Source organism: Emydura macquarii, unplaced genomic scaffold (genome assembly GCF_026122565.2).
Source record: "Emydura macquarii macquarii isolate MOO-44397 ecotype Brisbane River unplaced genomic scaffold, CSIRO-AGI_Emac_v2 contig_1119, whole genome shotgun sequence".
Lineage (NCBI taxonomy): Eukaryota > Metazoa > Chordata > Testudines > Chelidae > Emydura > Emydura macquarii.
This window is the reverse complement of record NW_027131256.1, coordinates 10,885,126-10,908,321: the sequence shown is the minus strand read 5'-3', so window position 1 is coordinate 10,908,321 and position 23,196 is coordinate 10,885,126. Positions and strand designations below refer to the sequence as shown.

The 23,196-nt window shown below is 40.8% G+C and overlaps 1 protein-coding gene across 1 annotated transcript in view; it reads left to right on the top strand.

The window, feature by feature from the left end:
* Nucleotides 1-23,196, top strand: part of ABI3BP (ABI family member 3 binding protein) — a 252,722-nt gene that overhangs the window by 91,377 nt on the left and 138,149 nt on the right. The window contains exons 7-10 of the mRNA XM_067546154.1: nucleotides 7,535-7,586; nucleotides 13,765-13,836; nucleotides 14,919-15,011; nucleotides 18,646-18,723. Coding sequence (XP_067402255.1) covers nucleotides 7,535-7,586; nucleotides 13,765-13,836; nucleotides 14,919-15,011; nucleotides 18,646-18,723 — 295 coding nt within the window. The remainder of the gene's footprint in view (nucleotides 1-7,534; nucleotides 7,587-13,764; nucleotides 13,837-14,918; nucleotides 15,012-18,645; nucleotides 18,724-23,196) is intronic.

The following is a 23,196-nucleotide window of genomic DNA, read 5'->3' as shown; positions in this document are numbered from 1 at the left end:
AGCCATTCCCTTTCCTCCTTGGAGGAAGAGTTAGACCATTAATTTAGGAAAGCAGGCAGTTTAACTATAGCAACTTGCATTATGAGGGTGCCTGGTAATCACTGGAGTTTAAGTTTTGGGACACTAATCTAAAGCTAGTAGGCCAGATCTTTGAATATGTCAGAGCTGCCCTTGGTGCAGCTCAGGATGGTGTGTTGAGGGGTGGACCACCACTACATTACCTAAGCTGAGCGTGGTGAGACCCCTAGCCTCAAAACTAATCTAAAGTAATAACTGGAAGCATCTGGGGATAAATAGAGTGAAGGTAAATTCTGGTCATTCCTTCTTTCCCCTGACCCAAGCCCTCTACTCTTAGATCTTGGGCCCATTATGCTGGCTCTGGGCCACCCAGTGATTCATTTTATGCAAGGGAAATTCTGAGATGGCTGATTAAGCTGGCTTTCCAGATGTTTTGCGATGCATGAACATAGGGGAGGATCGGAGCCAATGAGCCTTCTTTTTGTCAGCTTCCTGGGGCTTAGATACTGGCCACCCTGCTGTGAGACATGCTATTGATTTGTAATGAAAATAATTAATCTGATGTTCATACTCATGCGCACACCCCATCATTCCCAGAGTAGTGGTACGAAAACAAAACAAGGATGGTGATCAACTATCAACTACATCACTTCCAAATTTACATTGTTACTTCAGTTTCCAAGAAGAAACATTCATAGTACTCATTAGGTGGGGTACATTTTAGTGACGCAACCACACAATTTCTACAAAGCCAGATTGGCAATGAGCTAGGTCAAACGTTGTTTTTATTTTGTTCAGATGCAATATCTCATATTGGAGAGGTTCTGATTCTTCTCTGTAAATGGGTGCCTTTCAAAGGCTTTATTATTGCATCTCATGTATAGAGATGCTGTCATTGTATACTGTCATTCTACCCTTTCGACAGCATTGCATCAAAACAGTTTTTGTTTCTTTTGGCAGGTTTACCTGGCAAGTTTGACTAAGTTTTGGGGCTGGGTGAGGAAGAAAATAAATTAAATAAATAAATAATCCTATGGACAGCCATTCCTTTCCCCCTTTATAAAGAAGGGGCAGGGAATGGGGCAGAGGATAGGGGACAGAGGGAGAACACTGTAGAAAAATAACATCCTCTTCTAGGCTGATTAAAATCCAGAAGTTATATAATGTCAAGCTGCAAGGTGGAGTCCCTCTAGATTCTCTGTCCAACAGGGAAGGGCTTTTAGCTTCAATCACTTGTTTGTCTCCAATGGAAAACATGACTATTTTCTTAAGGCTTGTCCAGTCTGATCGAATTCAGTACTGCCGTAAGGAAAGCAATAATGTCCCAATGTCTCACATTTTTTAAATATATTTTAACTATATGTGGCTTTGGGATATAGGAATGCCAGAAAGAAGTAAATAGCAGCTGCTAAAAGCTGTACTGCTATATAAACTCTTTTATACCTTGGATAAAAACAGGTGAGAGGTGCATTATATATATGACTACAAATCAAGAGACCTGGCTTCTGACAGTGGCAGCATCACTGACTTTTTGTATAACCTTGAGCAAGTCACTTTTATTTATTTCTTATCTATCTATCTACATTCTTATAAATGTTTCCATCACTATAGTATCTGAGTGCCTAAACTCTCTTTTATTTTCTCTGTCTGGAAAATGAGGATAATAATACTTGCCTCATTCACAGGTGTGTGTTTCATTTAGTTAATGTTTGTAAAGTGGTTTGATAATGTAAAGCTGTATATAAATAGTAGATATTACTTAAATACTATGGTGAAAAGTGCCTTTAGAAATGCCTAAAGTAAAAGGTACATCAATATTTGACAGCTCTATTTGACAACTCAAAATAAAGGTTTGCTATCTTAGATTCACATATATATCCTTAAAGAGGGGATGTACAAGCAGCAGGAGAGTTGGCTCCCTCTTGGTCTCCGACTAGATTCAGTTCATGAGCAGAGTTGCTATTTGAGAACTGGGAATTGATGTTTGTCAGTAACCGCAGCTTTTTGTCTGCATGCTGTGTGAACATCTGAGAAAACAGTCCTGAAATCTGTGAAATAAACAAGTTACACTTAGAGTACACCCAGACTTCATGTCACTGATTTCCCCTCCATTGGGAAGTTGGCTTGTGAGGACCAGACATGTTACCACTCCGCAGAGGAAGATTACTCATGTCAGTGGTAATGAAAAAGGAACAACAATAGATTTGATTTAAAGTAATGCTGGAATTATGTCACTGCCCATCAGGATTTTAGCCCTGATAATTCAGGAAGCAAAGTTCTTAATGGGCGGTCTGACTAAATGAAAATCGGATCCAGATATCAGAAGAAGCAGGTTCTAAAGTTATGTAACTATCAGCTCTAGAGATACTTTATCAAGTGAGCATCTGAAAGACCAGATGTTAGGTAGCAATGTGCTTGTGGTAAACCTTGCTCCTTAGTAATGGGAAAATACTGAGCATTAAGCAAAGAAAATGGTTTGAGTTCCTCACCAATGACTATGATGTAGCCTTCTCCTTGAATCCAACCCAGGTGGGTGCTGAATCAAAGTTGTTACTGGGTGATTGCTGTTTGGTGGCCTGTCTAAAATGAGTATGATAGTCTCAGCCCATTTTCCAGTAAATAAATGCCCTCACTACAAAAAATGCTACCTAATCTAGCACAGGTTTGGATCCTCGTTTCATTTTTAAAATGTATTTCTAATTCTTTAAAATATGCTTCTGGCAGCTATCTTTGGGTTCAAAATTAAAAGAATAAAAGTTATCAAATTTTTCAGCTAAAGACCAGTACTTTTACATGCTTGATATCATATGTATATGGTACAGTGCCTAACACTATGAAGCCCCAATTTTGACTTGATTAGAGACTGGCATATCAGTGAACGCCAGTTAAAAATCAACCAGAGATGGCACATCATTTATCTTCTTTTGTGGGCACCTAGACTCATGGTCACAGTCATTCTAGTAATTCTAGTCATTCAATGAAAAACAAGAAATTATAGGAATATACAAGTCTGTTTCACAGTAACAGCAGCTGGACTCAGCTGTCCTTTATTCACATCATTGTGGAGGAGAAGGTTAAAAAGATTTACTCATTAGCAGCCATGCCATGGTATTTTAAATTCTGTATGTTGCAGTTGGTTGGCCTGGGAATGTGATGACTGACGCTACTGCTCTAGCCTCTGTCAAATTTTCCATCTATTGACTGTCTTCTGGACACTGAGATAATCTGTGAGGATGATGTACAGGGAGAGGATGTTTAGGAAGCATAATATAAATTATATTGGATGGTCATCTAAATGGAACCATTGTGGTCTCCTGGTTAACCAAATATAGTACTTTTTTCTGCTTGTCACAGTTAATATTTGAGATTCCAGAAACTGCAATAGATTCAAAATAACCCTGAGATTGTCAATCATACTGGTAAAGTCATACATACTGCTCCAGTGAAAGGTACACTCATGGGCCCAGAGAGTTCCTGTAGAATCACAGAATCATAGGGTTAGAAGGGACCACAAGGGTCATCTAGTCCAATCCCCTGCCAAGATGCACAGGTTATGTTGTATCTAAACTATCCAAGACAGATGACTATCTAGCCTCCTTTTGAAAACCTCCAGTGAATGAGCTTCCACAACCTTGACTTTGACAGTCTGTTCCATTGTCCTACTGTTCTTACAGTTAGGAAGTTTTTCCTGAGATTTAATCTAATTCTACTATGCTGTAGTTTGAACCCATTGCCTCTTGTCCTGCCCTCTATGGCAAAAGAGAACAACTTTTCTCCATCTTTTTTATGGCAGCTTTTCAAGTATTTGAAGACCACTATCATATTTCCACCCCCCTTAATCTCCTCTTTTCCAAACTAAACATACCCAGATCCTTCAGCCTTTGCTTATGTGGCTTGCATTCCATCCCTTTGATCATCTTTGTTGCACACCTGTGGATCCTTTCTGGTTTCTCTATATCCTTTCTATACATTGGTGACCAAAATTGGACACAGTACTCCAGCTGAGGCCTAACCAGCGCCGAGTAGAGCGGTACTATCGCCTCCCATGACTTGCATGCCCATATCTTGCATACTGAGTGCAGATCTGGTCGCCCCATCTCAAAAAAGATGTATCAGAATTGAAAAAGGCACAGAAAAGGGCAACAAAAATGATTAGGGGCATGGAAAAGCTTCCATATAAGGAGAAATTAAGAGTGGGACTTTTCAACTTGGAAAAGAGATGACTATGATATGGTATGATATGAGGAATATGACAGAGGTCTATAAAATCATGATTGGTGTGGAGAAAATAAATAAGGAAATTTTATTTATTCCTTCTCATAACACAAGAACTAGGATCACCAAATGAAATTAATAGGCAGCAGGTTTATAACTAACAAAAGGAAGTATTTCTTCAAATAATGCACAGTCAGCCTGTGGAACTCCTTGCCAGAAGATGTTGAGAAGGCCAAGACTATTAACAGGGATAAAAAAAAAATGAGATAAGTGCATGGAAGATAGGTCCATCAATGGCTTTTAGCAGGATAGGCAGGGATTGCTGTTTGCCAGAGGCTTGGAATGGCTGACGGGATGGATCACTTCATAATTACCTATTCTGTTCATTCCCTCTGAAGCACCTGGTATTGGCCACTGTTGGAAGACAGGAAACTGGGCTAGATGGAACATTGATCTGACCCAATATGGTCGGTCTTATCTTCTTATCAATTAAAGGTCCTCTGTATTGCTCCTAATCTGTGAACTCTGGTGTTCCCTTTAATCTTTTCACCATCATACCTAAAGACATGTATTCTACAGATTCAATCTGCACAGCCAAAGTATGTTGATATTAAGAATGTAAATATGAAGTCAGTCATGACAATAAAGGTTAATATTACTTTTAGCAATGATATTTGATACTTGTTTTCTATTGGGGCATATAATCTGATTCGATCTTTGGTTTATTATGCACAGTGAGAGCAACACACTACCCTGAAGCACAAAGAGAATTTGTTGCAGAGAGAGGAAAGGCTCAGGCCATTTTTGTAAAGAAGTAATAAATAAGGCCAAAGGAATCATTATTCTTTTTCTTCCAGAGATTATGCAAATACTTTTACATTGAATTGATTAGGCAGGTTTTCATCCCAGCTCTGGGCCTGATTTAGAAAACTTGGTAGAGTGGCGGTATAAATCACACTCCTCATTGTACTAGCTGAACCTGTGTAACAGGAGGGAGGCTCAACACAGTCAAGTAACACTTTGAATCAGCATTCTCAGTAATTCTGGCCACTGCCCCTTTCCAATCAGCTATACCCATTTTGAGGGATTCTGTGTTCCGTGGTATATGGGCGAAGTTGCAGCCACGGTGCCCTGCTGCAACTTTGTCCTTCGATGGATTTATCCACAAACTAAGGTCACCATCAGCATAAACGGACAAAAATGCATAAATGCTAGTTGAGTCTGGCCCTATATCTACTGCTTAAACTGAACTATTCCCAAACATGGTTTGTGCTAAAGAAAAATACTTTAAAACATTTGCAGTAAGTAGGATGCTATACCATACTATATATCCTATACACTAAACTATACAATAATATGCATATTTACTACTGCCATTTCTACTAATAGTTTTTCTTGATATTGTTCAGTCAGGAAGCTATTCAATTGTTGGTTTTTTTAAATTGTTTTGCTTTTTTTTAAAGGGAAAGAGCACATTATGTTTCTGTAATTAAAATCAGCAGATAAAACTCTGCAACTAGCTTTAATTAGATTTGTTTTCTCTACAGTGCAATACAGTTTATTTTTAAATAACATTTTGATGGCCTGAATTTGATAGCAAAGGTTGATCAAAAATCTGGAGAAGAAAAACGTGATGCATAATGAGATCTCAAATGATCTCACAAAAATTTGACCCAGATGAAAACGTATTTTTTTTAAATGAATAATTTTTTTTTACCTAAAATGTTCTTTTGTATGAAATAGATTAGGTGAGTGATATTATAAAGTACAGAATAAACCAGTAACATTAATTGATCCCTATTCATTTAGAAGCAGGACTTTATGGGCTATATGTGTAGCCAAAAGAGGTATTTGTATTGTGATAAAGTCAGGCCAGAGGGCCTCAAAAGGGCATACCAGGGCCAGTATGTAAGCCCAAGAATGCCAAAAGCCCTTTTTCCTGCAAGCAGAGGAGAAATGATTGCAGGGCAATTAGAGATACCTGGACCCAATGAAGGGCTAGTCTAGGTGTACTTAAATCCTGCCTTCCCTAAAGGGAGGGGGGTAAGCACATGAGAAGGAAGCTGCCAGAAGGCTTGTGGCAGCTGGAGAAGAAGCTTCCCCCGGGCTAGGAGACGGTGCTTCTCTGCAGCCCGAGAAGCAGAGAGGGAGAAACCCTTGGCCCCAGCTGGCAGGAGGAGCCCTAGCAAGGTACCTCCTGGGGAGACGGGGTGACTGTTGACTCCCTGGCCCACTACAAGGGGCAGAAGCGTGGGACCAACTGGGGGGAAGCTGGCTGTTTGCCACAGTATGTTGAGTTCTGTTCCGTCTTTAAACTCAGACTTCATTGAAAGAGGATTATATTTTATAGCTACAGTTAGTATTTCTGGCAGTACTTCTGCCTGGTCCCTTTCCAGTCATTGTACTGTTGAAATGTTGGCTCTGGTACCTGTATGAGCCAAAGGATGGTCAGGGCTTATTTCTGTCCATGGAGATCTGCTATTTTTTCCCTTCTGAGAAATGCAGGGCCAGTTCACGTGCTGAAGATTCTTATTTCCATGGTGCTCAAAGGTCTGTAAAGGATTAGTATGTGAATGGAAACAATTCTGGATCAAAGACAAGAGTAGGACAAAAAAAGTTCAAATATTTGTAATATAAATAACAAAAGCATTTAAATTCCTTTCAGTCTGGACCCCCTCTTATGGCTGACCTCTCGCCCTGAGAAATCAGTTGTCTAAATTAAGTTGACATCATTGGTAAAACCCACAGACAGTAACCCACATCAAATGCCTGTTACATCCATACTTTACATTAGATGAGAAGTGAGCACCTGATTTGCATTTAAAAACCATAAAATAGTCCTGGTTTATGAGAGTGGTTTGTGAGCCTTTCAGTAAGCTTGGTCTGAGTTAGTAACAATATATATAAATGGGTGATTGTTGTTGTTTTGGAGGTTTCATTGTAATTTCTTTGCATGTCTCCGTTGTCAAGTCTCTCTGTTTCTTTAGAAGTTCACAGTATAAGCTGGAGAGATTCCTCTCAAAGAGAACAGAGATTAGAGGGTTCCTTAACAGTAAAATATTCTGTATTTATGGAGCAAAACAACTGGCTGGAGCCAAATGAAAGGGGATCAAAATGCTTTATAACAGTTCTTGCCAACAAAAACGAAGTGTAACTTTCAGTGATGGGGGCTGGAGCCATGTCCGCTGTTAACTTGGGACAAAAGAAGCACTGGATTGAAGCTTTATATTTTCATTACAAAGAAAAAATTAATTATTATTATGGCACAGATCCTAATGCTTATATTATTTTATCTTTATAGCTCATATCACGAGATTCTACAAAACTAGTCCCTATTACAAGAATCAAACAAGGTAACTTGTGTTTTTTTTTTTTTTCATGTTTGATATCTGTATTCAAGTGAAAAAAACCAAGTCTCTCATCAAAAAAAATATAAAATGAATGAAAAACAGAATTCGTTTACTATGATTAATATACAGAGTCTGGTGAAACTTTCCTTCTAACCAAAATCAATGAAACATCAGAAAATCGTGAATTTTTATTACAAAAGTAATTAAACTATGGTTCCTCTTCATTTTTAAACTGAGCTGTTTAGTTTCATCAAATGCATACTACTTACATACATACAGATATGCATCATACTACTTCATTGAATCATTGGTTGAATAGCTAGCTACCAATTCTAATTTCTGCTAGTATCCATCATTAATGTTACTGTGTGACCCATATTGCTCAAGGTATCCAGGTTTGTCATTTTCTCTGCCTTACATCATCTTGCAGCCAGGTATGAAAAGAAGCACTGTGTGACATGACTTAAATTTGTACCACAAAATGAGGTATTTACAGTATGGAATCATACTGATCAGTTCTTCATACGTTTTCAAATTATATTCTCTCCTCAGTACCAGGTCTCGGGTTTTCTCCATTTGCTGCACTCTGTCAGGCTCTTTTTCCTTCCTTTATACAGGTATCTTCTGTGTGTTTCGAAAATCAGATACTGCTAAGGCTATACTTTTCTGAATGTTAACTTAAATCTTACAATGCTGAACTTGTTGAGCTGGATATAATCTGTGTGCTCCACTTAAACTGCAAAGCCTCCTCTCTCCTGGAATTTATGCCAATGTGACTACTCTTTGCCACTGTGTATACAGTGTACTCAGGCAGATAAAATGCCACTCATAAGTGCAACTGCAGACCATGTGGTCTGCAGCCTCCCTCATTCTGAATCTAGAGATTTAGCCCTTGGAGACAGCAGTTTCCAGCAATCAATGATCCATTTTCATCTACATAGCCTTTAGTTAGTTAAAGATGGAGCATTGTATGCTAGAGTCTGTAGTTTCTGCACACTGTAGGTTACAGTCTGTAAGTTAGATTTGCAGGCCCCTTGTATTCTGTGTTCTTCCATAGCACTGTAATAAAATCAACAATCAATGTGTCATACACACACAGCCATAGTCTCTGCCCTGTACACTGCTGGAGACTTAGAGGCCAAAGGGCAATGTTACAAATACAGAGCTATAGAAGAACTAACCAGGCTGAGTCAATGTTAATATTATGTTTATATGGTTATAAAGAAGCTTAACTTTATCCAGCCCTAGCTTAGTATTCACATACAAGTGCAAGCACAATTATGATCGTTTTCAGAATATTTCTGAGCCGGCAATTCACTAAACACAAAAGCTATTAGCCCAGTTGTTAGCTTTTTCTGAGCTGTGTGTGGGGGATAGGGAAGGCAGAATTTTTCTTTAGTAGTTTTAGATCAGTAAAGATATTCCCTAAAATTTCAGAATGTTTTTTTTCTGTGAGTACAAATATTTAAAATTATCTGTATGGTTTCTAAGTTGAGAAGGATTTAGAAAAAGAAATACAAAAGATTTGGAAGAAGTCTTTTGGAACATATTTCTAATATATATTCCTGAAGAAGAACTTGTTTTCAGAGATGACTTCTTGTACTTGTTTTCCAGATGTTTAAATAATGTCACTTTTTTTATTTCACAGAAATAAAAATTCCACATGTCCATAAAATAGAGTAGACTGTGGAGTGGGCGTGATTTATTTCATTAATTAGTACCAGGTGTGAATAGACTTAAACCACCATGCTCACCGTACATTGGGATTTGAGGCATGTGAAAAACATCTTTAAGGAACCAGCTCTTGGAAATCTGAAAAAGCAAATTTCCATAGAAACAGAAATACAGGAGCTTATTTAATATATTCTGAAAATGATTGCCTTTACATTTAAGCCAGGAGTTCCCCAGGTCAGAGAAATGTTAAAAACACCAATATATAAAGAGGATAACACATGGACTTAGTAAAAATCTTAGATTTATTTTGACAAGGCAGCCATAGGACACTTGGCCCTTTTAATTTTCAGAACACTTCATAAACATAGAGCCTCATTCTCACTTCCTAGCGCATTTAAGTTCAGTTTGAGTGTGATAGGAATGCTGGATTGGGCCCATTGACTGAAGAATCCTTGTAAAATCATTTTAGTATTATTGTCCCCATTTTACAGATGGGTGAAATTTAAGCAGAGAGATAAATTTAAGCCCAAGGCTACAGATGGGAATCAGTATCAGACGCAAGTTTAGAGCGTAGTAGCTTTTGGCTCCCATTCCTGTGTTCAGATCACTAGAATACATATGCACGTAATGTCACCAGGATTTAGTCCTTTATTGTTATATGAAGTCCTTGCTCTGGATTCAAACCTGCCTGTTAGGCCCTGGCTTGAGTTTGGGATGATGTGGGATTGTACCGCCCTGGTGAAAGCTCAGTAACACATTCTTCTGTGGTTTGTCAGCAAACATGCTCTAAGAAGCAGGCTCTGTCTAAGCATACAGTAGCATGTGGTTCTCAACCATTTTGAGTGAAAGCCCCACTAGTTAACACCAGGTAAAACATGCCCCCCCACCTCGCCTTGCCCCCTCACCGGCCATAAACACACACAAACCCTATAAACACATAAAATGATAAAAACGATAAAACTGAATTCCATACTAATGATAAATTACTCTTACCTGAGTGAGAAGCTAAGCCTTTCCTGGCGCAGCTGCCACTGCATGCCCCATGTGGCCCTGCCTCTTCCACTGCCTTATGGACTGAGGGTAATGGAGGTGGGCTCTGGTGGGTTGGCCAGGGCTGCTACAGGCCCCCACTGGCCTGGGGCTGCTCCTCTCCGGCCAGTGTGTGGGGAGCTGCTCCTCCACTCCAGCTGGAGTGGAGCTCGGGGCTGCTGCTCCCTCGGGGGGGGGTTGCTGCTCCCTCGGGGGGAGGGAGGGCTGCTCCTCTACTCTGGCTGGCTCAGAGCCCAAGGAGCTAAATGACCTCAATATTGCTAAAGCCTCATGGACCCCTGGAATCTTTGGTGCCCTCCTCCCCCAAGGGTGTCCCGCCCCCCAGGTTGGGAACCGTTGATGCAGAGTACAGGCACTACGCGTGTAGCTACACGCTGCAGTACAAGGCAGGCTTCATTCACACTTGTCGCTGTGGCGTATAGCTAGGTGCCTCAGCAAAAAGCTTCGGCAGCAGGGAGGCAGCATGGATAGGCTCAGGCAGCTCCCTGCTGCCAGAAGCTTTCCCTGCTGTCTCCCCCCTGCCAGAGCCTTTCCCCTCTAGTGAAGCCTTTTGCTGCAGCAAGGAAAAGCCTCCGGCCGCAGGGAAAGACTCTGACAGCAGGACGCTACACTGCTAAAAAGAGCGGCGTGGCTGTAGGAGGCACTGCTTGCGCCTGTAGAGAGCCCATGAGGGTGTATATCTGGCGGTTCAGGCCTATAGGGCACTCTACTCTACTTGCCTAAGCTGTGCCTCACTGTCTACAGTGCTATTTATACCCGTCCTAACTGGGCATGCAGTATCTGTACTAGACATGCTGTCGTAAGTGTAGACTCTTTGAGGCTGTCTGTTCTGTGTTTGTACAGACCCTTGTGTAATGGGTTCCTGGTCCATAACCTGAGCTCCTAGGCACTATGGTAATACAAATAATAAATAATAATGGTTGTGCATGGTGCACCTTTTTAAAGTGCTCCTAAGTATGCAGATGAACAACATCTGCTGACACTCTCCTAAGTGCAGTATGCCTTCTCCTCAGCTGCTGGCCAGTGCAGAGAGAGGTTTATGTCCTGAAGCACGAGGTTGGTTTTTACTTACATATTTTATCTAGGCTATTTTAACTGCAGATATTTCATATGCTTTTCTTAGAAGATGGTTGTATACTGTTATGTCCGTTTTAACCTTTAAAGTAAATTATTTATGTTGAAATTTCCATATTAATATTTATGCTGCACCCAACATGAAATATAAGAAGGGAGGATTAAAAAAGGATTAGATGTTGTATAGTAAAAGCATAGTTTTAGTTACAGCAGCCAAAATAAAATACAGAAGGGATATCAGACCTCGTACTTCAGGGCAGAAACCAAACAGTGAATACCCAAGGTAAGGAATAAATTTCCCACATAATCATGCTATAGTATGAATATCTATTGAGAGTGATTTTACACCTTCCTCTGAAACATCTGATCCTGGCTACTATCAGACAGGATATAGGACTAGAAAGAACATTATTCAAGTGTGGCATTTCTTATTGTGTTCCTATAAATATTTGTTTTCATGCTGAGTTAAAAATATCTGTTACCATCTCTCATCAAATACTACAAAAAACAAAACCATACATACTAATTTGAATGTTTTAATAAATTCACTTTGGCTGTGTTCAGACCCCTTTTCCACTAATATGCTAGTACATGGGTGCACTGCAAGGAATATTTGTGGTAACAATAAATTTTAAGCAGTTACTGCAGAAAGCAAATTTTGAATTTGTGATTGAGTATTTGAATAAAAAAAACATGATTCTTAGAATTATCTTTATCTGGCCATGCGAAAGAAACATACCATGTGACCTGCACATCTAATTAAAGCAACTAGAACTTTGAAAATTGAATACTTGCAATGAACTGCTAGCAGATGAGCTACAGATTAAGAACTAATCACAGAGATTATATGATGAATAATTTAAAATTACAAATTAAAGAAAATTGTGCTTTGGAGGCAGTTCATGGTTTAAGAATAGAAGAAAGCAAGTGAAATGTCTCAAATTATTAATTATGAATTATTCACCTAGCTCTACCTGTTAAAAATAGCGTCACTGTAACATTTACTAGAACTACATGTTCTTCTTCAAGTGATTGCTCATGTGCATTCCACTATAGGTGAGTGCACGCCTCGTGCACGGTTCTCGGAACATTTTTCCCCTTAGCAGATCCCGTAGGGCCAGCTCTGGTACCCCCTGGAGCCCTGCGCACATGCTGAGGTATATGAGGTGCTGCCAGCCCTATGCCCCCTCACTTCCTTCTTTCCGCCCGTGACGGTTGCTGGAACTAGCCTTGCTCTCAGCAAGTATTATTCCCCTTCGTTGAATCTGTTTGTTATTCTAAGTAGTTTCGTTGTAAAATGCTGTTAAGTGTAGTTAGAGATAAAACAAGTCCCTCCGGGGACTTAGAGTGGCCGGGCTGTGACCCGGTCGGCAGGATACAAGCCATGTGCCCCCCACGACTGCTGCCTTAAGTGCTTGGGGGAGGCACACAGAAAAGACAAGTGCAAGATCTGCAGGGCTTTTAAAGCGAGGACTCAGAATGACCGAGAAATCTGGTTAAAAGCCTTGCTAATGGAGGCAGTGCTTCGTCCAGCGTTCCGAGCCAGGCTGCTCCACCTCAGCACCGAGCGTGACCTCGGTGCAGAGCTCACCACCGGCACTGGCCTCGACTCGACACCAAGCAACATCACCGGTGCCGAAGAGGAAGAAGCAGCGCGCGGAGCGCAGACACTCCCCTGCACCGTCGGTACGGGCAGGGTCGAGTACAGAGATGCACCAAACTTGGCCTGTCGAGACTCTTTCTCCGTTGCCTGCATCTCCAGTCAGGGAGCCTCCCCGAACTCCTGGGAGTGGGAGAGTGCCCCTGCCGAAACCGTTGACCCCGGAGGCTTTTCAGGCAGCAAGAGCCTTGTTGGTCTTGCCTACGCCATCTCCGCCCCTCCGCCGAGGGAGAAGGGGCCGGTGTCACGAGTGGATACCCATGTTGGGTCCCCCATCTTCAGGATCACATGAATGACAGGGGTGATGGGAGGTGAGTGGGAACACACAAATGGTACTGGTCTCCTGGGCATACATAATATCATTTTATATTAGACATTTTCTAGGGATTTTTAAGCTCCCCTGTGTCTCAGTAGCCCTGAGTTCTGTCGTTCCTGAAACTGATCCTGTGATATCTTGTGTACAGAGCATAATTTTCACAAAGACAATCAATCTAATGTCGATGGCATAAAGAATGACAAAAGATTGCAGTCAGTGGTTTAGAAAAGACACAACTTGCAAACTCTTAGATAGGTTTGAGATAATGTAAGAAAATACATTATATTTCAGAGCTGCTAAATTGAATACAGGCTTTCAGAATGTTCAGAGTCCTCTTGTATGTGTGTTTGTTTCCTGACTTAAAATTTGTAAATTTCTCTGATAATGCACTGTTGCTGTTTCCACAGTAATTCAAAACATCACAGGTCAGATGCTGCCTAAAACCACAGACAGGCCTTCCCTGGCAGGACCAATACTAGGTGACTAAGACATTTCTTATTTCTCTGCCTGATAGATAAAGAGCTGTGTAAATCCTTTTCCATTTCTTGTCCTTTCTAGTTTTTGCTTTCATGAGGCTGGTTCAGATTTTTATTTATTATATCTTATGACAATAATTGTGGTGAGGGGAGGATGCACCTGAAGTATAAAAGGAACTATTCCATGGTCAGAATATTTTAAAGGAATCATTGCCACTAGTTTATCAAAAACGGTTCTTTCATATTTCCAGGGAAGAGAGAGTAGTGATTTGGCTGAGATCTCTTGAGGTGTTAAGAGAACATATGCTGGGCCCCCTCCGGGTGTGCATTAGGTCAGGGATTCCCAACAGCTGGCACATATACCTGTACTGATTCTTCAAGCTTTTGTGAATGGTATACTAAGTTTCCCCACTCCACTGTATTACTGAGACCTGCCCTAAGCTCCAGTATATCACTGCTTTCTTCATTCTGGTCAGTTGAATGGCCTGATGTAGAGCTTGGTTAATTGTGTATCAGGTTAGAGCACACGGGTAGCAGGCATTAAATGGTACCAACTTACTGTAGTAAATGGGTACTGTTGTCTGAAAAGATTGGGAACCACTCTGCTTAAAATATCTGGAGACAAATTTATCCCCAGTATAATTCCACTGAACACAGGAATGGATTTGACCTATGGTGTGTGGAAAAATCTTTCACTGCATGAAATTTGTTTGGCCTGACTTTGACTCTGTGACCTTTACTATTCTACCCATATTCAAACAAATCCTCATTAACCTCATGACTGCCAAGCAATCTAGATATGTCCAGTTAGAATATGCTTGTTGAATGTACCATGTCCGTACACTCTAACACGTAATTGGTTTCCATGGCCAGGGACACTAAAACACTAGCAATGCAGAGAGTGGGGGTAAAGGAGTAGCAGCAAATGGGAATAATGCTTGGACACTTACAGAACAGAGCTAAATCCTTCCCTCTAATAGTCATGCTCAGTTCTCATTGACTCAGAGGGTATTGCATGCACATCTCTGAGGGCAGATTACAGCTCACCTTTTTTGAATGAATGGCTCACTTACCTTTTTGTGTAGTGCACCTTATCGTTACGGGTCTCAATGTAACACAACAGAAACGCCCTAAACCTGAGATGCTGGACATACCTGAAACACCAAAGAAAAAATGGGGTGAGTAGAAATGTCCTACTTTTTAAGCTGTTGTGATTGGTGAATGTCATCAGTAGAAATGCATAGTGGTGTAAAAATGTACATTCAAGCAAAGCCTCTTTTTTATTGTTGTTGGTTTGTTTTTTGCTTTGAGCATTTATTTAAACTATTCCAATCAATGGCTTGCTTCCAGTTGGAGGAGCCTCTTTGTAGAAATTAGCAAATTGTAAAACTGTTGTAAGAGAGCAGAGCTATCCAGAATAGTAGGTTTTCGCCTGGTGAAAATCCAGTAACCTGGAGCATTGGGCACAATGGTCATATTTATAGGTTCATGTGTTAACACTTTATTTTTCCACATGATTTATTTTTTATTTTTCATGTGATCCATCAGTTTGGAGTTTTTTTCTATACATATTTTTAAAAGTTGATAAATGTGTTTTAAAGGTCTATTTATAGAGCCAGATCTTCAGTTGGTGTAAACTGTGTTGCTCTGATGACATGGAGCTATGCCTTTTTACATCAACTTAGGCCTTGTCTACACTTGAAAAGCTACAGCAGCGCAGCTGCAGCTTTAGAGCTGTGCCGCTTCAGAGTAGACACTACCTATGCCAATGGGAGAATCCCATTGAGTGACGTAGCTGAGTCGACCTAACTTTTTAGCATAGACCAAGCCACAGGATCTGTCTCATAAGCTCAAGGTGCTTATTCATTGCTCTTAATAAAATTTGAAAACCAAAAAAGTTGGTACAACACAAGTTGTCTTAATGCAAGCTTCACTACAGTGTCTCATTAATGTGCCTCAGACCTGAAGGGGCCAACTCCAGGTGAGAAAAATGCATTCAGGCTTGAGTTTGAGATCGCTAACTTGCCAGTTCTGAAGGGTGGTCCTGTGATGTAGATAGAAATCTACTAGGAAGAGGATTGAGACTACGCACACAATTAATATCTTCCACCTGAGCAGACTTCAGAAGCTGAAGACTTTTGGTTTTTCTAGCATTCCACTATTTACTATCAGTCCTTTGAGTCATTTAATTCACTTAGGTTATATCCACACTGAGTTGCCACTTTGCTATCCTGGCTCCGCTGATAATTTTAGTGCGCTAGCTTGAGCAGAGCTAGAATGTGTCTATCTAACTGCCTGGGAATCATGCTTCCAGCTGCAATTTAGACACGCCCTTAGTATATTGATCCATAGCTGGCCTTATCTTATTCTCACACTGAGCCTGCTTTGCTGTCAGAAAACTGATCTACTGTGCTTAGTCCTATGTAATGTTATGCTCACCTCAAGACGGAAATATAAAATGAAATAATGCAAGAATGTCTTTGAGTGTGTGGTGGTGGCATAGGCGTGCGCATGGGGTGTGCCGAGTGTGCCCCGGCACACCTAATGCAGGGGTTTCAAACATATGGTCAAACATATCTTTTGTATCCGTCCCACGCACCTTTTTTTATGGCTCCTGCGGCGCAATCTCGCTGTGCCGCCAAAATAGTGGAAGGCGTGTGATTTCTCGGCAGACAAAGCAGAAGCCGAAAAAGCAGAAGCTGCAAGAATTTGCGGCGGAGAGTACGACACCGCGAGAATTCTGCCGGCGGGTAATTCCAATGCGGCCCGCCAGTGGAATGGAATTGACACCCCCTGATAAAGATGGTGCACACCCTAATGACATGTGCTGCGCACGCCTATGGGTAGTGAAGTAAACATATGGACTGAGGCTGGGTTTCTGAACAGTGAGACTTCAGTGACAAGGAGAAATATTTGTTTCCCCTTGACCAAATAAATACCATTATCTTCAGATGTGACTAATGAAACAAAATAGAAGGACTCAGTTGTACTCTCTTGAGTTACAATACAACACAGAGGACTGTTTTGTATCATGCTCATGGAATTCATTTTTCTATTATTAATGTTATATTTGAATACAGAATAAGCTACAGAGGAAAGCATTTATCCCATATGCTTGTAATATATACATGATCTACTGCAGTGTTTCTTAACCTGGGGTTTTAGAGGGGTCGCAAGTGCGGAGCTGGTATTGGGGGTGGCAAGAAAGGCAATTGCCTGGAGCCACAGGGGCGCCATGAAACTAAGTCACATGCCTCAGCCCCGTGGGGGTGGGACTCAGGCTTCAGGGGTACAGTAGTTTGGAAAGGTTAAGAACCACTGATCTACTGTATTCTGTGGTTAACAAACTAAACTATCACTAAAATTCAGTAAACTATGTTTTAAAAAAACCCTTTGCTTTTGACAGATCATATTATGAAACTTCAAGCAATTAAGTTTTTGTTTTCAGAATACAAAAGCTGGGAGTGCATTTTGCTCCTTCCACAGTCCTGGTTCCTTAAAATTCCATTTACCCTGCAGAAAAGGAATGTCTTAATTTTAAACAGAAGCTCAGAAATGTTTGATAGGATTCACCTGTAAGAGCAGGTAGTATTTTAAGTGTCTAGGAGTGTAGGGATCTAAGTGACAAGTTGGTCAGCTTACTGTGGGACTTGGGAGTACAGTTTAAGTAATGATGTTTGAAAACAAGTTTCTTCATTAGAACAATGGCAGAGGCAGGCAGGAAAGTTTTGCACTATACATGCCTCAATAGAGATTTTGTCTGTGGAGGGGGACAATACGCTTCAAAGGCATGTGCAACCAACAGGCAATGCTTAGAATTCAAAAATACTTAAGGAAATAAATTGGATGAATAAATACAGGGTAAAAAGAGAAAAGGGGAGTTCTTGTTAAGGGCCAAATGTTGACCTTTCGTGTGTTTGAATGTTCTCCATTAATGACAATGGGAGCCTTGTATATGCATCCAAATACAAACTTTGACCCTAGAAGTTATTGTGCATGTGACATTGCACAAGTGTCACATTATTAATGAATAGTTTTCTGACATAAATGTAACTGTCCTAGTAATACACCACGTAAAAACTGTGCCCTCAGGGTAAGTGGATATCATATACAAGCTTTGAAACTGAAGCCTACTATGTTACTATAATTGGGATGAAACCTACATAAGTATTGATTGAAGGAGAATAAGTAATTCATTAGCCTGAAGATTCCCTTGACTTATACATGGTATTTGGAGATTTATTGAACCATTCTTTGAAAAAAATGTGAAACTATATCTATGTTGAACCTTGCACAGAACTAACCCCAGTTTCAGTTATAAAACTAATGAATCTCAAAACATTTTTAAATCATATTTAACCTGGAACTTAAAAATATTATTAGCAGCTGGAGAAATGAAATCTGTGGCTGTTCTTAAATTATGTTTTTGACTATGAAGGCTAGAGGCAGCGTCCTCTGTGTATTTATAACCAGATTTGCCAAAGTGTCTAAGTGCGCTGCTTCATTCTGATACTGAATCGAATCTTAAAAGATTATATAGTCATGTGGGTAAGTAGGTGCCCAATCTTGCAAGGTTTTGAACATCAAATACTAAAACAGGACATTTTAAAAACAGTGCAGGTTTCAGAGAACTAGTCATATGCTGACATGGGGCATGTGGTGAAGGCAAGTTCAGTGGTTTCCTAAGGTATTTGAATTCACGTTTGTTGACTTTGGACTGTTTTGGCAAACTAGAGTGGGGTAGAAATAAATGTAAATAGGCATAGAGCAGATGTATCTCTGGTATTTACAGTCTAACTTCTGCCATTTTAGCTACAAACGCAACCCAGAAGTGGCCTGCTGAATCCAAAACACCAGAAGTACAGAAAATCTCCCCACAGTCCCCCCCAGGTAAGTATAGTTCTGTTTTAGGTTTTTCAGCCTTTATTTCTCTTGAGGGCTGCAGCTGAAATCAGCTGTGATCATGGCACTATCCAAATCAGTTTGGTGGTAGATGAGAGCTAGAATGTGGTAAACTTGAAAGCAGTCTATAATATGAAAGTGATCTCCTAAACCCTGAGTGAGACTCGGGCTGGATCATTTAGTTTATGCTTTGAGAATTGCTCCTACTGATTAAACAAAGTGACCCAGTTGAGTCTAATTTGCCCCACAATTTAGATTTTGTGAAAACAAACTTTTAACAAAAAGAAAACACAGTAGTAAAGTTTCCTGGATTCTTAAAGGGTGATTTTTTTCATAGTACAAGAGGTTCCCCCACACGACATACTGAATGTTAATTTTGTCTCTTTAAATAGCTTATTACTTGCTATAGAAAATGAAAAGTAATATTTGCTTAAATTCCGAGTCCAAGCTTTTCAAACTCAGGGTTTTAAAGTTAGGCATGTTTAAGCACCTTAAAATGTGTCCTGATTTTTGGAGGTGCTGTCAATTTCATTTGCTAACTTCCAGAGTTCATCAGCCTGCACAGAGTATAACTCCCGAGAAGCTCAAATGTGAGAGGTCTTTGCCTGGACTGGTGAGGTTTAACAGGGTAGTGGCTCCTTTAAGGACCTCACTTGTAGGGGTTGGGCAACAGGGGTGCTTGAGAGGTGGGAAAATGCATCATCTGCATGGGTCAATAGGGCTGAGGTAAACCACTGGCTTACCTGCGGGAGGGTATGTATAAACCCTGTCCCTCCAGCCATAGCCCCCTCTCAACTCTGGATTATTAGCAGCTTCGTCTCTCCCATCTCTAGGATTAGTGTAGAACTGAGCTTTTTGGTGTGCTGCAGGCGTTGTGCTAATCACCTTTTTGGGGACTGCAAAGGACTTTTTCCCTCACTGCCATTTTGGGTAGGTTGAGTTTTTTTGCCTTCCCCAAAGTAGCTCAGGGACCTGGTAGGTTGGTAAGGAGGTACAGTTCAGGTTGTTGCAGTTTAACAGATGTCCGGTATCCAGTGCAGGCACTTGCTCCAGAGGGGCTCCAGTTCCCTGATAAACCTGAATTGGAAGTGGATTTGGGGGAAGGCATCTCCTAAAGAAGCTGGGAGTGAGATTGGGGCTCCTAATGTCTGGTACTGTGAGGAGACAACCCTCTTTACCCAGGTCCCCAAGTCTCATACGAAGGCAGGGGTGCTGGAAGATTTGTATAGTGGGGGTGCTGAGAGCAATTGAACCAAACTGTAAATCCTGTATGTAATGGAAACCACTTCAGGCCAGGGAGTGCGGTAGCACCCCCCGCAGCCCTATTTCCAGCACTGTGTATGAAGGGAGGGTTCTGGGGACCCAGAAAAGAGCTGGAGACCAGTTATGGAGTGGAGAGAGGCTGCTGGCTGTCCTGCACCAGGTGGAAATGATTAAGGAAGGAATCCTTACCTGCACTGTATGAGTTATTGCCGTATAGTTCCCAGATGAGAAGTTGTTAAAGTTGCAGCCTAATTAAACCATGTCCCTTGCATTTTGTCCTTCTTCCCACATCTCTGGTACAGTACATCTGAACTCATTAGCAGTTTTAAGATTTGTGCTGCTTGAGGATGACACCATCTGAGAGCATTTCAGAGCTGATATTCTTACAGGGGAAACTAGGGACTTTACCCTGATGACCGGATCTATCACCGGGGATGGACTATGAGAATCACACCGCTGGTGTTCCAAAACAAATGAGAATTTATTGTGTGACAGCTAAACAAAACCACTGATATCAAGAAACAACAAAAGGGGATGAACCCCAGGTACCCCGACCAACAAATCAAAGCCCTGGTCCCCACAAGTCACTATAGCCTCACAATTGTTCTTCACTCAGACCACCGAGCGTTGGTTTGCGATCTGGTCTGCGTCTACTTCTCTTCCTGGTCCGTAGCTCGTCTGCTTCAGCCCCACGTCCGCAGTCAGCGGCTTCTCTTCCTGGTCCGTAGTTGGATTTAGCAAGCAAAGGCACCCTCCCCACACTGCCACTCAGATGGGCAGCCCCGCTCTAGGGTGCTGTGTGTCCTTATATGCATTCTGGTTTCTTCGGTTCTTACCCAATCATAGGCTGAGACTCTTCCCACCTTTACATTATGCACACGGCTCTGTTTCTGTGCACACGGCACCAATTTATGCACACTGCCCGCTGGGGCAGTGCACATGACCCCCTGATTTAGTGCACACGGCACTAAATCCTCTAGGTTTTTCCCGCCTTTTTGTTTATCGCTGGGCAGACTTGCCCTCCCTGGCATTCTGCCAAGCATCTCTGCTTGCACATCTCACTGTTCGACTCCATTTTGAATAAAATGTATTCTGGCCTGGTCAGGCCTGTGAGGGACTTATTTAACTATTTACACACACAATATTCTCCCAACAATATTTCCAAAGAGGGTATTGGGCACAACATTAATGGTCTCGTCTAGCACCAGCAGTAGCACAATGCTAGAACACGTGTAATTGAGTTGGGCGGTAAGGCTGAAGATTAGAATGGAACAATTGCAGCTGTTACTCTATAGCAGAACTGCAGGTGGTAGCAGTAGAATCTTCCACAGATTGATTGTTTGATTAAGCACACCTGGTCGCCAGTCCGCTGGTAGGCTTAAAGCCTGCAGTCACTGCTGCTCTAGCTCCCTGTAATAGAACATACACTATGCAGCCTGGTACAATGGGCTAGTTGTCACGTTTATATCTTTCGTCTGGAACACAGAACTGTACTCAGATTTCTATTTTCTGTTTTGGGGCAAAGTCCAATGGGAGATCTGCCAGTGAACTGAAGATGCACTTGGTAAAAGCATTTGGCCGCCTTTGTCTGGAATTGTCTGTGTTGCTCTGTCTCTCTCTGTAGTGCTCCATTCTTTACTTAGCTGTCAAAGTGTGGTGAAGAAAGAATATCTCTGCGATACCCATTGAGCTCACATAGAATATAACCAAAAGGAAATTAAAAAAATTAGAACTTGACCTTGAAAAACCCTTGTGTGAGTGACAAAATCTTACACTAGCGATCCTACAAAAGTGCATGGGACCATTCATTTATGTGGGTAAGGGTTACAGGATTGGATCCTACGTTTTTAACCAATTTGGTTAGTGCAATTGTCTAATTTAGCAAGATGTTCTGCCTTCAGTTATGGGTAATGAAATATCATTATTATCAAAAATGGCATCCTTAATCACCTGATAATTCCTTTTAAAAAATAATTCAAAATACATCAAATCAAAATAGTAAATTTCATGTAGCTGACAGGAGCAAAATTAGTAAATTCAATCCCATTGGTGGGTATGTATGGTTGGTATTTCATGCATCATAAAAAAAAAAAAAAAATGAAAAAGCCTTTAGTATGCATGCATGTATATACACTCCCACAGGATAAACACTTAGGCAGGATTGTGTCTCTAGAGTTAAATAATAGGGAATATAATTTCATGTTGCTGATCCCACAGCACTCAAATAAAACTGTACCTCTTTCACATTATTTAGTCTGTTTTTATAACTGAATGAAGGCCTAATTCTGCTTTCATTGAAGTCAGTTGCAGATCTCCCATTGACTTCATTGGTGTGGGTCTGGGCTCCAAAAGAGGCAAGACAGTAGCATTGAAATGAATGAGAAGTTCAGAAAAGTAATTGCTTGCAGAAGATTTTGCTTAGGTTTAATTTATTTATAGTATGTAGTCTTGTCGTCGCTATTCCACTTTGTCCATAATATATGTTCTTATTGACCAAGAAGAATATATGGCCAAATCCTGCTTGTCTTGTTCATTGACTTCAAATGAATGGAAATGCTTTCATGAATAAGAGACACAGAATTTGGCCCTTAAATCTCACTGTGCTTGTTATATACCAAAGTACATCAAAGATGCACCATTTTATAACTGGTCAGACTAGCTCAGTTTTCATAATTTTTTTTAAAGATCTCTATCTAACTTTAGTCTCATAAAGACATTGAGTCACCGCTTAAAATTTCTGACCCAGTAAATGACTTGAGAATAGATCAGACCCATTTATTGAAGTTAAAAATTCAATTTGGTTTGTGGGACTTTTACCAAATACTTTCTAGAACAGTATTTTTAATATTATGGACAATAAATTCCTTGGACTAGCTACAACTCCAGTAAACCCATTATGGAGATTCAAAACTGAGTGGTTCACCAGACTTTTGCACTCCTGGAGAGTATGAAGGGAACAAACGAAATTTAGGATGTAGTAATGCAGCAAAAACGTGTAAGGATTGCCAAGTCTCTTCTGGATGAAATTATCATCATTTTTTAGTCTCTAAAAGTGTTTGCAGATTTCTTATTCTACAACCTTCAGGTAACAGTATTGCCAGATTCCATTCTGAACTGTGACAGAGAAGTTTGCCTTCCAGTAGTTGTTTGTACTCATCCTAAAGTGCTGGAAGGAAAAGTAGGACACTTCTTCACAAG